We start from the raw sequence: 14,518 nt of genomic DNA on the forward strand, positions 1-14,518 counted from the left end.
TACCCACACAGAAGTCATCAATCCTTGTCATCCACAAAGTCATTATGCAAGCTGGGCGTGCCATGGTGCGCCATCGGGGAATGAGGAGGGCTTTGCCTTCGGTTTGGGCATCTCCTCCTTTGCTTTTTTAACCGTTCCACCAGTTCCACTTAACGTACTTTTGTGGCGGAAGGGACTTATTCGGAAGTTCGTTTTCTGACTCGTTGCGTTGACGGGTGGCCCCCTTTTTTTAAAGGCCGGGCTGGCAGCCCCCCGTAGGCTAGACTAGATGTGGGTACTGGGTAGCAGGTGGAACCAGCCACTGCCAGTTCCCCTTGCAGTGTGTGGGGAGATTGCCTGCACTGCTGTGAATTGGCAGAGCCTTGGACAGTGGCCATGTTTGGGGCTGGAGGCATGCTGTTTTAACCCATTTTGGACTGGAAAAAAAGAAGGCTTCTAAATCCTAATAGTTTTCTGAAAACCCATGTTTCTATGTCAGTGGTTCTCACAGGGTTAAACCCATGTTTCTATGTCAGTGGTGCTCAACCTTTTTCATGTCAAGAACCCCCCAGAATTATCTCTATTGGGCCACGGACGCCCTTCTCAAAATATGTAGTTCCAGGGACCCCCCCCAGAAGCAAACATTTGAGTTAAAAATGTTCGCTCTGAAATATATATTCAAAGATTTCCACCACTTTTTCATGACTTTTTCAAAAGTAGCAGACCTACAAGCTCGTAGCGCACCACTCAGTGGCGTGCTACGAGCTTGTAGATCTGCTATTTTTCAACGGCAAAGTATAACAAAAGGGGTTCCCGCCCAGAATGGATTAAGCTCTTCCCCCTGCATGACTCTTGACTAGATAGAAGAGGAGCTGGAGGCTGCTTGGGTAGTCAGTCAGGTGAAAGACTGAATACATATTGGTCTAATTAAGTATTAAAAGAGCTGCTGTTTTCCGTTGTTCAAAACTTTGAGAGAGTTGCTGAGATTTCTTCAACAACTTTGGTTGTTGTTGTTGTTGTTTACCAAAGCCCTGCCAGTACAGATACAGTTAGTAACTTTTAAGGACCGTATACTGATGGTGCGGAATGCTTAGCTCACCACTCATGAAATACTTGGCAGTAAATTTCAATAAGGTATGAAAGTAAACCGGCGTAGAGACTTGCTTAAAACCCATTTAGGCCTGACGTCGAAATTAAAAAAATATTTTTTTCATGTTTCTCAATCAGTGGTACATGTCAAGGACCCCAAAGATTATATGTAATATGCCTCCGCCCCCCCATCTGAAAATATGTTGTTCCAGGGACCCCCCCCCCCCCCCCCAGAAGCAAAGATTTGAGTTCTGAAAGAATATACAGTATATTCCAAATTTGCGACACATTTTCAGGATTTTTCAAAAATAGCTTTTTAAAATATTTTTCAATAGCTAAAGTATAACATAATGGCTTTAACCCATTCTGACCGGGAACCCATTTTGGTGTTAGCATCATGTTATGCTTTAGCTATTGAAAAATAGCAGATCTACAAGCTCATAGCGCGCCACCGAGTGGCGCGCTACGAGCTTGTAGGTCTGCTATTTTTGAAAAATCGAAGAACGACTGACATTTTTAGAATCTGATCTCAGGTCAGAATGGGTTAATCAGACCCAGTGTGTGTCCAGTGGAAACCTCGTATGAATCTGATCTCAGGTCAGAATGGGTTAATCAGACCCAGTGTGTGTCCAGTGGAAACCTCGTATGAATCTGATCTCAGGTCAGAATGGGTTAACATAGGCTCACGCTATAGGGCTTCACTGAACTGTGATGTATTTATATGGAGAGAATATGGAAACAAAGCTAACGTGGTATACTTAACGTGGCGTTCCTTTGACACTTTCCTATACTTACAGTTACAACAAGTCACAAGCATAGTTTATAACGGCTGCCTGTACTCTGAACGTGTGGGATTTCTACTTACTGTACACTCTGTGTGTGTGTGTGTGTGTGTGCGTGCGTGCGTGCGTGCGTGCGTGCGTGCGTGCGTGTGCGTACTGTGTGCGGGTGTGTGCATTGAATTCCCAGGGTAAATTCTACCTATTGATTGAAGAAATGAGCCAGCTGTTTCGGGCCCTGGTTCCCATCCAGCTGTGGTACAAGTACATCATGGGAGATGACCCGTCCTCCAGCTACTTCCTGGGAGCCTTGCTCATCATCATCTACAGCCTCTGCAAGGTAACGGTCACCTCGTGCTAACATGATTATCATGTGACCAGATTTGACTGAGAGGCTGCCATCGCGCAAATTCAACTCATTTCAACGTATTAAAAAAAAATAGTTGATAGCACAGGCAGACTCTTCACATGCTAGAGCATGTCTGAAATAAGTGTCGGAGCTGAAATCGACATGTAAATATGAAAGAAATGCTTAAACATGTAGCTATAGGTGTAATGTTAGAGACCACAGAAGTGAACCTTTCAAGCCTGTTTTCTCAACTCGCTGTTTCTCTGCCAGACATTAAGGTCCCCACACACCGAGCGCCTTTTTCGGATTTTTAGCTGCGTTTCTCCATCGATTCTCCGAAAAACGCGGCCGGTGTGCAACCACCTTTACTCTATGAGCCATATCTCCACCGGTGTGCAACCACCTTTACTCTATGAGCCATATCTCCACCGGTGTGCAACCACCTTTACTCTATGAGACATATCTCCAACCACCTTTACTCTATGAGCCATATCTCCACCGGTGTGCAACCACCTTTACTCTATGAGCCATATCTCCAACCACCTTTACTCTATGAGCCATGTCTCCACCGGTGTGCAACCACCTTTACTCTATGAGCCATATCTCCAACCACCTTTACTCTATGAGCCATATCTCAACCACCTTTACTCTATGAGACATATCTCCACCGGTGTGCAACCACCTTTACTCTATGAGCCATATCTCCAACCACCTTTACTCTATGAGCCATATCTCCACCGGTGTGCAACCACCTTTACTCTATGAGCCATATCTCCAACCACCTTTACTCTATGAGCCATATCTCCACCGGTGTGCAACCACCTTTACTCTATGAGCCATGTCTCCACCGGTGTGCAACCACCTTTACTCTATGAGCCATATCTCCACCGGTGTGCAACCACCTTTACTCTATGAGCCATATCTCCAACCACCTTTACTCTATGAGCCATATCTCAACCACCTTTACTCTATGAGACATATCTCCACCGGTGTGCAACCACCTTTACTCTATGAGCCATATCTCCAACCACCTTTACTCTATGAGCCATATCTCAACCACCTTTACTCTATGAGCCATATCTCCACCGGTGTGCAACCACCTTTACTCTATGAGCCATATCTCCAACCACCTTTACTCTATGAGCCATATCTCAACCACCTTTACTCTATGAGCCATATCTCCACCGGTGTGCAACCACCTTTACTCTATGAGCCATATCTCCACCGGTGTGCAACCACCTTTACTCTATGAGCCATATCTCCACCGGTGTGCAACCACCTTTACTCTATGAGACATATCTCCACCGGTGTGCAACCACCTTTACTCTATGAGCCATATCTCCACCGGTGTGCAACCACCTTTACTCTATGAGCCATATCTCCACCGGTGTGCAACCACCTTTACTCTATGAGCCATATCTCCACCGGTGTGCAACCACCTTTACTCTATGAGACATATCTCCACCGGTGTGCAACCACCTTTACTCTATGAGCCATATCTCCACCGGTGTGCAACCACCTTTACTCTATGAGACATATCTCCACCGGTGTGCAACCACCTTTACTCTATGAGCCATATCTCCACCGGTGTGCAACCACCTTTACTCTATGAGCCATATCTCCAACCACCTTTACTCTATGAGCCATGTCTCCACCGGTGTGCAACCACCTTTACTCTATGAGCCATATCTCCAACCACCTTTACTCTATGAGCCATATCTCAACCACCTTTACTCTATGAGACATATCTCCACCGGTGTGCAACCACCTTTACTCTATGAGCCATATCTCCAACCACCTTTACTCTATGAGCCATATCTCAACCACCTTTACTCTATGAGCCATATCTCCACCGGTGTGCAACCACCTTTACTCTATGAGCCATATCTCCACCGGTGTGCAACCACCTTTACTCTATGAGCCATATCTCCACCGGTGTGCAACCACCTTTACTCTATGAGACATATCTCCACCGGTGTGCAACCACCTTTACTCTATGAGCCATATCTCCACCGGTGTGCAACCACCTTTACTCTATGAGCCATATCTCCACCGGTGTGCAACCACCTTTACTCTATGAGCCATATCTCCACCGGTGTGCAACCACCTTTACTCTATGAGACATATCTCCAACCACCTTTACTCTATGAGCCATATCTCCACCGGTGTGCAACCACCTTTACTCTATGAGCCATATCTCCACCGGTGTGCAACCACCTTTACTCTATGAGCCATATCTCCAACCACCTTTACTCTATGAGCCATGTCTCCACCGGTGTGCAACCACCTTTACTCTATGAGCCATATCTCCACCGGTGTGCAACCACCTTTACTCTATGAGCCATATCTCCAACCACCTTTACTCTATGAGCCATATCTCAACCACCTTTACTCTATGAGACATATCTCCACCGGTGTGCAACCACCTTTACTCTATGAGCCATATCTCCAACCACCTTTACTCTATGAGCCATATCTCAACCACCTTTACTCTATGAGCCATATCTCCACCGGTGTGCAACCACCTTTACTCTATGAGCCATATCTCCACCGGTGTGCAACCACCTTTACTCTATGAGCCATATCTCCACCGGTGTGCAACCACCTTTACTCTATGAGCCATATCTCCAACCACCTTTACTCTATGAGACATATCTCCACCGGTGTGCAACCACCTTTACTCTATGAGCCATATCTCCACCGGTGTGCAACCACCTTTACTCTATGAGACATATCTCCACCGGTGTGCAACCACCTTTACTCTATGAGCCATATCTCCACCGGTGTGCAACCACCTTTACTCTATGAGCCATATCTCCACCGGTGTGCAACCACCTTTACTCTATGAGACATATCTCCAACCACCTTTACTCTATGAGCCATATCTCCACCGGTGTGCAACCACCTTTACTCTATGAGCCATATCTCCACCGGTGTGCAACCACCTTTACTCTATGAGCCATATCTCCAACCACCTTTACTCTATGAGCCATATCTCCACCCACCTTTACTCTATGAGACATATCTCCACCGGTGTGCAACCACCTTTACTCTATGAGCCATATCTCCAACCACCTTTACTCTATGAGACATATCTCCACCGGTGTGCAACCACCTTTACTCTATGAGCCATATCTCCACCGGTGTGCAACCACCTTTACTCTATGAGCCATGTCTCCACCGGTGTGCAACCACCTTTACTCTATGAGCCATGTCTCCACCGGTGTGCAACCACCTTTACTCTATGAGCCATGTCTCCACCGGTGTGCAACCACCTTTACTCTATGAGCCATATCTCCACCGGTGTGCAACCACCTTTACTCTATGAGCCATATCTCCACCGGTGTGCAACCACCTTTACTCTATGAGCCATATCTCCACCGGTGTGCAACCACCTTTACTCTATGAGCCATATCTCCACCGGTGTGCAACCACCTTTACTCTATGAGCCATGTCTCCACCGGTGTGCAACCACCTTTACTCTATGAGCCATATCTCCACCGGTGTGCAACCACCTTTACTCTATGAGCCATATCTCCACCGGTGTGCAACCACCTTTACTCTATGAGCCATATCTCCACCGGTGTGCAACCACCTTTACTCTATGAGCCATACCTCCACCGGTGTGCAACCACCTTTACTCTGTGAGCCATACCTCCACCGGTGTGCAACCACCTTTACTCTGTGAGCCATACCTCCACCGGTGTGCAACCACCTTTACTCTGTGAGCCATACCTCCACCGGTGTGCAACCACCTTTACTCTATGAGCCATATCTCCAACCACCTTTACTCTATGAGCCATGTCTCAACCACCTTTACTCTATGAGCCATATCTCCACCGGTGTGCAACCACCTTTACTCTATGAGCCATGTCTCAACCACCTTTACTCTATGAGCCATGTCTCCACCGGTGTGCAACCACCTTTACTCTGTGAGCCATACCTCCACCGGTGTGCAACCACCTTTACTCTGTGAGCCATACCTCCACCGGTGTGCAACCACCTTTACTCTATGAGCCATATCTCCAACCACCTTTACTCTATGAGCCATGTCTCAACCACCTTTACTCTATGAGCCATGTCTCCAACCACCTTTACTCTATGAGCCATATCTCCAACCACCTTTACTCTATGAGCCATATCTCCAACCACCTTTACTCTATGAGCCATATCTCCAAAACTGGTGGGTCAAACTGAACAACCAATATATGTCAATTTCAAGCTGTGATTCCCTGCTTTTCAAAAAAGAATCCAATGGCAGTCCCTCATTCTTATCGGACAACATGCTTACATTGTTCTGCAAATAGTGAAATTTTTGACATTTGTTTTAACATGTTTTACATATAATGACATGCCCAAAATATTGGGCACCATGGTTATTTGGTTAATCAGGGTGGGATTGGCATGTTCGTGTGACTAATGCAAATGTAATACTTTATTTGTATCACTCATTCACACAGGTACAAGCAGCAAACTGTTGCTGGGACATGATCCGCAAAGACTTTAACTGCTAACGATAATAAAAGAGAGAGTTTTGTGGAGTCATTGGCGGTTGTGCTGAATAAGGATTACATTGAAAACATCGTGAGTTGGATGTATGTAAAGTACAGATCAGTGAGTTTGTGAGCTTTGAGGTGTTTCATAATGCATCAACGGTGGTGCCGTGATGACGCTCTCACTTCAAGCACAAACATCTCCAGTTGATCGAGTCGGGGATCACTGTTAGTATAATATCTGAATATCTCCCCTTCTTCTGCCCTTTAGTCATTCTTCACTTGACTAGTGAACGTGTGGTGAAGGTTATGTGATACTGAGACTACTGGGTTGAAAGCTAATTTGAAAGAAATAAAATAAAAACAAGAGATATTATTTGTGGTATGAGAGTTTTGTTTCTCTTGATAAGCTTTTTTTTTTCTCCTTTGTTTCTGGCAGTCCTTTGACATCTGTGGTCGTGTGTCTGCTATACGGAAAGCCCTCACCATCCTTTGCAGCTCTCAGGTAAAGTAAACATGTACATTTAAGTACTGTAGAAACCCCCCCCCCCCAAATGAGTTAATAGCACAGGCAGACTCTTGAATAAAGTGTCAGAGCTGAAATTGACATGTAAGTCAGTGTGAACCTTTCAAGCCTGTTTTCTCAACTCGCTGTTTTTCTACAAGACATTACTCTATAAGCCATATTTCCAAAACTGGTGGGTCAAACTGAACAACCAATATGTCAATTTGAAGCTATGATTCCCTGCTTTCATATGACATGAAATGTCAAACAAAAATTCAATGGCAGTCCCTTCGCCATTGTGACCTTGTAGATCTGCTGTTTTCAAAATATTTTTTATACATTTGAAAACTTGAACGTGACATTCTGCATAGTGAGTATAGTACTATCTACTTTTGGTAGTTTAAGTACATTTTAATGCCAATACTTTTGTACTTTTACTACATCTGTCTGTGTGCCCGTCCATCCGTCTGTGTGTCTGTCTGTGTGTCTGTCTGTCTGTCTGTCTGTCTGTCTGTCTGTCTGTCTGTCTGTCTGTCTGTCTGTCTGTCTGTCTGTCTGTCTGTCTGTCTGTCTGTCTGTCTGTCTGTCTGTCTGTCTGTCTGTCTGTCTGTCTTTGTGTCTGTCTGTCTGTCTGTCTGTCTGTCCGTCTGTCTGTGTGCCCGTCCATCTGTCTGTGTCACAGGACCACTACCAGTTGGCCTGTAGTAAGTCTCATGGTCGGGGGGGTAGGACCAAGTCTCATGGGATTTGGGAAACATTTGTGATTTGTTTATAAACATTTGTGATTTGTTTATAAACATTTGGGATTTGTTTATAAACATTTGTGATTTGTTTATAAACATTTGGGATTTGTAAGTCTCATGGGGGGGGGTAGGACCACTACCAGTTGACATGGGGGGGGTAGGACCACTACCAGTTGGCCTGTAGTAAGTCTCATGGTCGGGGGTGTAGGACCAAGTCTCATGGGATTTGTTTATAAACATTTTGGTATTTGTTTATAAACATTTGTGATTTGTTTATAAACATTTGTGATTTGTTTATAAACATTTGGGATTTGTTTATAAACATTTGGGATTTGTTTATAAACATTTGGGATTTGTTTATAAACATTTACACTCTGTATAATATGTTGCCTAGGGCCTCAAAAGGCCTAGAACCGGTACTGTCTGTGTGTCTGTCTGTCTGTCTGTCTGTCTGTGTGCCTGTGTGTCTGTCTGTCTGTCTGTCTGTCTGTCTGTCTGTCTGTCTGTCTGTCTGTCTGTCTGTCTGTCTTTGTGTCTGTCTGTCTGTCTGTCTGTCTGTCTGTCTGTCTGTCTGTCTGTCTGTCTTTGTGTCTGTCTGTCTGTGTGCCCGTCCATCTGTCTGTGTGTCTGTCTGATCTCCATCACTGTTGGCCCGAGCAAAACTGTGTGTGCACGCACGCACGCATGCACGCACGCACGCATTCACGCACGCACGCACGCACTCTCTCTCTCTCCCTGGGTGCCAGAACAGAGATAAGCCTATGCCCCAACGTTTTCAGATCGGCCTGTTATAGCGCCACCAGGAGGCTGGTCTTTGCAAAATACAGTTTTTCATATGATATCACTCCTACAGATTTTATCCATGCAAATCGGTACACAATGTCTGTGATCAAGATGGATCTGTCAGTTTTTAACCCATTCTGACCGGGAACCCGTTTTGGTGTTTAGCATCATGTTATGCTTTAGCTATTGAAAAATAGCAGATCTACAAGCTCATAGCGCGCCACCGAGTGTCGCGCTACGAGCTTGTAGGTCTGCTATTTTTGAAAAATCGAAGAACGACTGACATTTTTAGAATCTGATCTCAGGTCAGAATGGGTTCATCAGACCAGTGTGTGTCCAGTGGAAACCTCGTATGAATCTGATCTCAGGTCAGAATGGGTTAAGTTTCGTACGCACATTCCCACTAGACTGAGAGAGACATTTTCACCCCGATTTTTGCAAAACGATATTTTTGGAACAACACGCCTCAAGCAGTTGTACAATAACAAGCCGCTGCATGCTCTCTCCAATGTTTTTTTTTAGCTATTTGGCTAATAAGCCAAGATTGTATTCAGAATTGTTCCTAATTTATAAACTGTTTAACGGTTACTCTGGCCCCTACTCCATTATGTGACTTTAGTGTAATCTCGTTCAGTGAACTCTACAATATTCTCGACAACATCCTCGCGATTTACTGTATACTGTACAATTTGGTAGATTTACTGTACCATTTGCCACTCGGCAGTCAGCTTTCTCTCTGAAACAAGCCACATAACTCTGGAATGCCCGGCCTATATTAATCCATTCTGACCGGGAACCCGTTTTGGTGTCAGCATCATGTTATGCTTTAGCTATTGAAAAATAGCAGATCTACAAGCTCATAGGGTCTGCTAGGTCTGCTATTTTTGAAAAATCGAAGAACGACTGACATTTTTTAAAATCTGATCTCAGGTCAGAATGGGTTAATCAGACCAGTGTGTGTCCAGTGGAAACCTCGTATGAATCTGATCTCAGGTCAGAATGGGTTAAAGAGCTCTAGTTCCATTTGTACTTTTAAAACCACATTTATAGTCCCCAAAAAGCCACTCAGCCCTGTAACCATCTCATGGGCCTCTCATGTATGCAAATCATTTTACTTTTAATTCGACGAGGCCTTTTTACGTGACATTGTGGGTGTGATGTGTAACTTATTATTGTATTATTGCATCTTGTCGATTGTCGTGTGTGTGTTTTTCTTTGTCGTTTGTTTGTTGAGCTGTATTGTTTAAATTGTGAACTGCCAAAAAGGGACTGCAGAATATAATTTAGTATAAACGAACTCTTGTACAGTACATATATTTAACACTGTAGTCAGTCGGCTTGGGCGATATTGATTTTTTTGATATCGGTATTGATACCGTGAATAATATAGCGATTATCGGTATTATCGATTTTCAGCCTTTTTTAATTTGGCTGGAACCCAAAATGCTGCCAAACAGCCGTAATTCAGCGTCAGTGCCAGTCAATGCATGGACACTAAGTTATTAGGCAGATTATAGTTGTTTAAAATGAAATACTTGTAAATTCATCACACAGACACACACACATACAGTAATGTAGATGTTTATTTTTTTTTAAATCCATATTTTCATGACGCTAAAATTAAGATATTGGGTATTATCGGTATTCGATATTATTTATATACTCCACGATATTACCGATATTGATTTCAAATATTGCGATAAACGGTAATATCGATATATTGCCCAAGCCTAAGTCAGTGTACTGTACAGTACATGGTCTCTTACAAATAAATGACATAAAATTAAGCTGTAATTACACACAACCCGCTCGATGCAGAAGTGAGTGTAAACCAACCGACCTGCTCCTTTGTCTGCTCCCTCCAGAGCTACGGCGTGCGAGCCAGCAGCCAGCAGTGCAGCGAGGCGGGGGACGTGTGTGCTATTTGTGTGTCTGATTTCAGAGAGCCAGTAGCCCTCATCTGTCAGGTAAGAATTTGCATGTTTGGAATTGTAACAGCTGAATAATCAATAAAAGGAGACTTTTACAGGGGGGGAAAAAAACGTTTCTGCTTACCTAATCATTAAGGGAACACTCCTGCCTACCAGTGACATCATTGTCATAATAACATGTTAACTTCTGAACTGTCCACAGCCTCCATGGTTGAACGGGGAACATAGAACCTCTTTTTGTTTGAGCGGGGAACAGAGAACCTTTTATAGAACCCTTTCTTTAGTTATGTGGGGAACATAGAACCTCTTTTTGTTTGAGCGGGGAACAGAGAACCTTTTATAGAACCCTTTCTTTAGTTATGTGGGGAACATAGAACCTTTTTTGAGTGGGGACAATAGAACCTCTTTTTGGTTGAACGGGGAACATAGAACCTTTTTTTGGGGGGCCGGGTGAGTGGGGAACATAGAACCTGGGGAACATAGAACCTGGGGAACATAGGACCTGGGGAACATAGAACCTGGGGAACATAGGACCTGGGGAACATAGGACCTGGGGAACATAGAACCTGGGGAACATAGAACCTGGGGAACATAGGACCTGGGGAACATAGGACCTGGAGAACATAGGACCTGGGGAACATAGAACCTGGGGAACATAGGACCTGGGGAACATAGGACCTGGGGAACATAGAACCTGGGGAACATAGGACCTGGGGAACATAGAACCTGGGGAACATAGGACCTGGGGAACATAGGACCTGGGGTACATAGAACCTGGGGAACATAGGACCTGGGGAACATAGGACCTGGGGAACATAGGACCTGGGGAACATAGGACCTGGGGAACATAGGACCTGGGGAACATAGAACCTGGGGAACATAGAACCTGGGGAACATAGGACCTGGGGAACATAGGACCTGGGGAACATAGGACCTGGGGAACATAGGACCTGGGGAACATAGGGAAGACCCCGGTAAGAAAGGCTCTGGATGACCGATGACGACAGACTTGAGACCACACATTGTTTGTAATAAACTCCAAATTGACATGTAAAGATTCATGTGGTTCATCTGCGTAGAGGTTTGTTTTTGTACCTGCCCATTTCAGGAGAAATGTGAAACTGAATTCCCCCTGTGAATTCACCCCAAAAAAATAGAAGACAAAATGTGATGAATTGTCAAGTTACAGTATAGATTACTGTAGATAATGTATTTATTCATCCCCGTGTTATAAAGTATATGCATTATGCTTATAGCTTATATTATCTGACTGTCTCACCATCCCAGATAATAGACCAATTTCAGCCCAATTAAAGATACAATGTTTATAATGCATCTTTGCTCTCTGGCCAGCTAGTGGTTTAAAGGCAGTTGATTACAACAGCAGAGAGAAACGAAGGTTCCAGTTGTCAATTTTCTTCATCCTTTTCACAAATGAACCTTATTTTTCATTGGCTGCTGCTTTTAACTGTTCCAGTGTAAGCATGCCATGGCAACAGTATTCCCCACAACTGTCCATCCGTAACCATGGATTCAGAACTGCCCAAATCACAGATTCTCAACCTTTTTCAACCTTTTTTTTTATCGGGGGTTTCAAATTCAAGGACACCATTTTTGTCTGTTGGTCCCCTATCTATTCTACACTGTAAAATCATCAGTGTTATTTGGTCTCTTCAGGCCTTACTGGTACATTTGGTTAAATGTGTACACTCCTTTACAGACCCTTATTAAGGGTCTATTTCTTTTCCAAACCATCAATAAATTAGCTGGGGTACACGTCATTTTAACTTTCTGAGTTAACCCATTCTGGGCGGGAACCCCTTTTGGTGTTTTAACTAAGCATACTGCCACTCCGGAGCGGGGCTGTCCAGCCACAGCCGTCGCTGCAAGAAAACATGAACATGACCACCCAGGCGCAATCCATCGTCATCACTGACGGACGGATGCCTATGATATTATGCTTTAGCCATTGAAAAATAGCAGATCTACAAGCTCGTAGCGCGCCACCGAGTGGCGTGCTACGAGCTTGTAGGTCTGCTATTTTCTTTTTATCGTAAAAATGCGGCACAACATTTTGAATATATATTCTTTCAGAGCGAACGTTTTGACCTGTAAGGGTGCATTTGAGTCCGTTTATACTCTGTGTGTGCGCGTGCGTGCGCATGCTATTTCTTTGTCCCTCCTCCACCCAGCACGTGTTCTGTGAGGACTGTCTGTGTCTGTGGTTTGACCGGGAGAGGACCTGTCCGCTGTGCCGCTCAGCGGTCGTGGAGACGCTGCGTTGCTGGAAGGACGGCACCACCTCTGCACACTTCCAGATCTACTAAATGATCTACACTAATACTTCTGCTCCCTCCGTCCTTATAAGGCCCTGATACACGACGCGTCACCATCTCTAATTAACCCATTTAATTAAGCTTTTGAAAAATAGCAGATCTACAAGCTACGAGCTTGTAGGTCTGCTATTTTTGAAGAATCGTGAAAACATTTATTTCAGAAAACTGGTGGATTTAGAAGTTTTTTTTTTTTTTTACATTTTGAGGTCAGGCCTAAATGGGTTCTTTATTCTGCTTTTGAGGCATGGGACGGACCATTTGAGGCATGGGACGGACCATTTGAGGCATGGGACGGACGGACCACCATTTGATGACATTTTGCCTCGAGATCTCAGACCCAAAAACGAAAGAATATTTAGTTGTCATTGGATTATTCTACTACATTCTCTAATTGTTTAGTTGTCTTGTAACTTAAATAATTCAGGTTTAACATTAAAAGTACGATCCAGCAGGAAAGCACGCACATCTCAAAAACGTCTACGGGTGCTGAACAAAAATCTACAAGCTTGTAGGTCTGCTATTTTTGAAAAATCGACTGAAGAACGACTGACATGGAAACATAGCTTTTTCAGATAACTGTCAGGTCAAAATGGGTTGACACCGACTGACTGCAATATACATCTACAAGCAACACGATGAGACACGATCAGGGCAACAGCTCCACCTCAACATAGAAAATTTAAGTTGCTCGTTGATCTTGATACAAAAAACCCCCTTAAAACCTGATTTATATTTACTTCGGTGCATGCTGAAAATAGCCGATCTAAAACATGCGACACGTGAGCTTGTAGATTGGCTACTTTCTTTCGGGCACGTGACACGACACTGTCCTGTGACAAGAGTATAAATTAAACCTGCAATGCGTAAGATTTAAGATCCTACTCGGGATTCGAACCTGGGTCTCCCGGGCAAGCCCCAAAGTTCCTTCTGCTGAGCTGACACGAAAAGCCTTGTTTGGGCAAAAAAGGAGATATTATATGCTTTGAGCTTCGAGCAGTACCCCCTTGTCAACCTGTAGCGTTCCGGCCTGACCACATGATCTAGGTTTCTCAATAGAATAGCAGGGAGACCACGTACAAACTGTTGTTTATGGTTCACCCAAAGAATTCCTTCTTTTCTATCAATTAAACACCTCATGGAGCCAATAATTTGATGACCTGGCTGTGGAGACTCGGTCTCTGTCCTGTCATCAAATGATTGTCTTATAGGAATGCGACAAAATCTCACAGCTTCCAAGTTCGTGGCGTGTGTAATTGATAGGAGTAGTTCACCCCCCCCCCCCCCCCCCCCAAAAAAATGGCTTATTTTCTATCATACAGATTGGTCAAAATAACTATAGAACATGTTATGGATTTCAGCTTTAAGCATTACTGAATATGAGTGACATTATACCTAACTTTCTATGCACATCCTCAAGGTGCAAGTTTGGTCATATTGTTGGTGATATTGTTCTCACAATGGATCTTCTTGGTTTAACTCTGTTATTGAAAATCTGAAGCAGTGCTTTTTGATTCTATAGAATGACTTTGTA

General features: G+C 44.1%; 1 protein-coding gene across 1 annotated transcript in view; it reads left to right on the forward strand.

Moving 5' to 3' along the window:
- Positions 1-13,055, forward strand: part of rnft2 (ring finger protein, transmembrane 2) — a 24,629-nt gene extending 11,574 nt beyond the window's left edge. The window contains exons 7-10 of the mRNA XM_080755731.1: positions 2,038-2,187; positions 7,129-7,194; positions 10,586-10,687; positions 12,844-13,055. Of these exons, the coding sequence (XP_080611857.1) occupies positions 2,038-2,187; positions 7,129-7,194; positions 10,586-10,687; positions 12,844-12,978 (453 nt within the window). The 3' untranslated portion in view covers positions 12,979-13,055. The remainder of the gene's footprint in view (positions 1-2,037; positions 2,188-7,128; positions 7,195-10,585; positions 10,688-12,843) is intronic.
- The last annotated feature ends 1,463 nt before the right edge of the window (positions 13,056-14,518 follow it).

Source organism: Protomyctophum bolini (assembly GCF_963924005.1).
Source record: "Protomyctophum bolini genome assembly, chromosome: 22".
Taxonomy (NCBI): Eukaryota; Metazoa; Chordata; class Actinopteri; order Myctophiformes; family Myctophidae; genus Protomyctophum; species Protomyctophum bolini.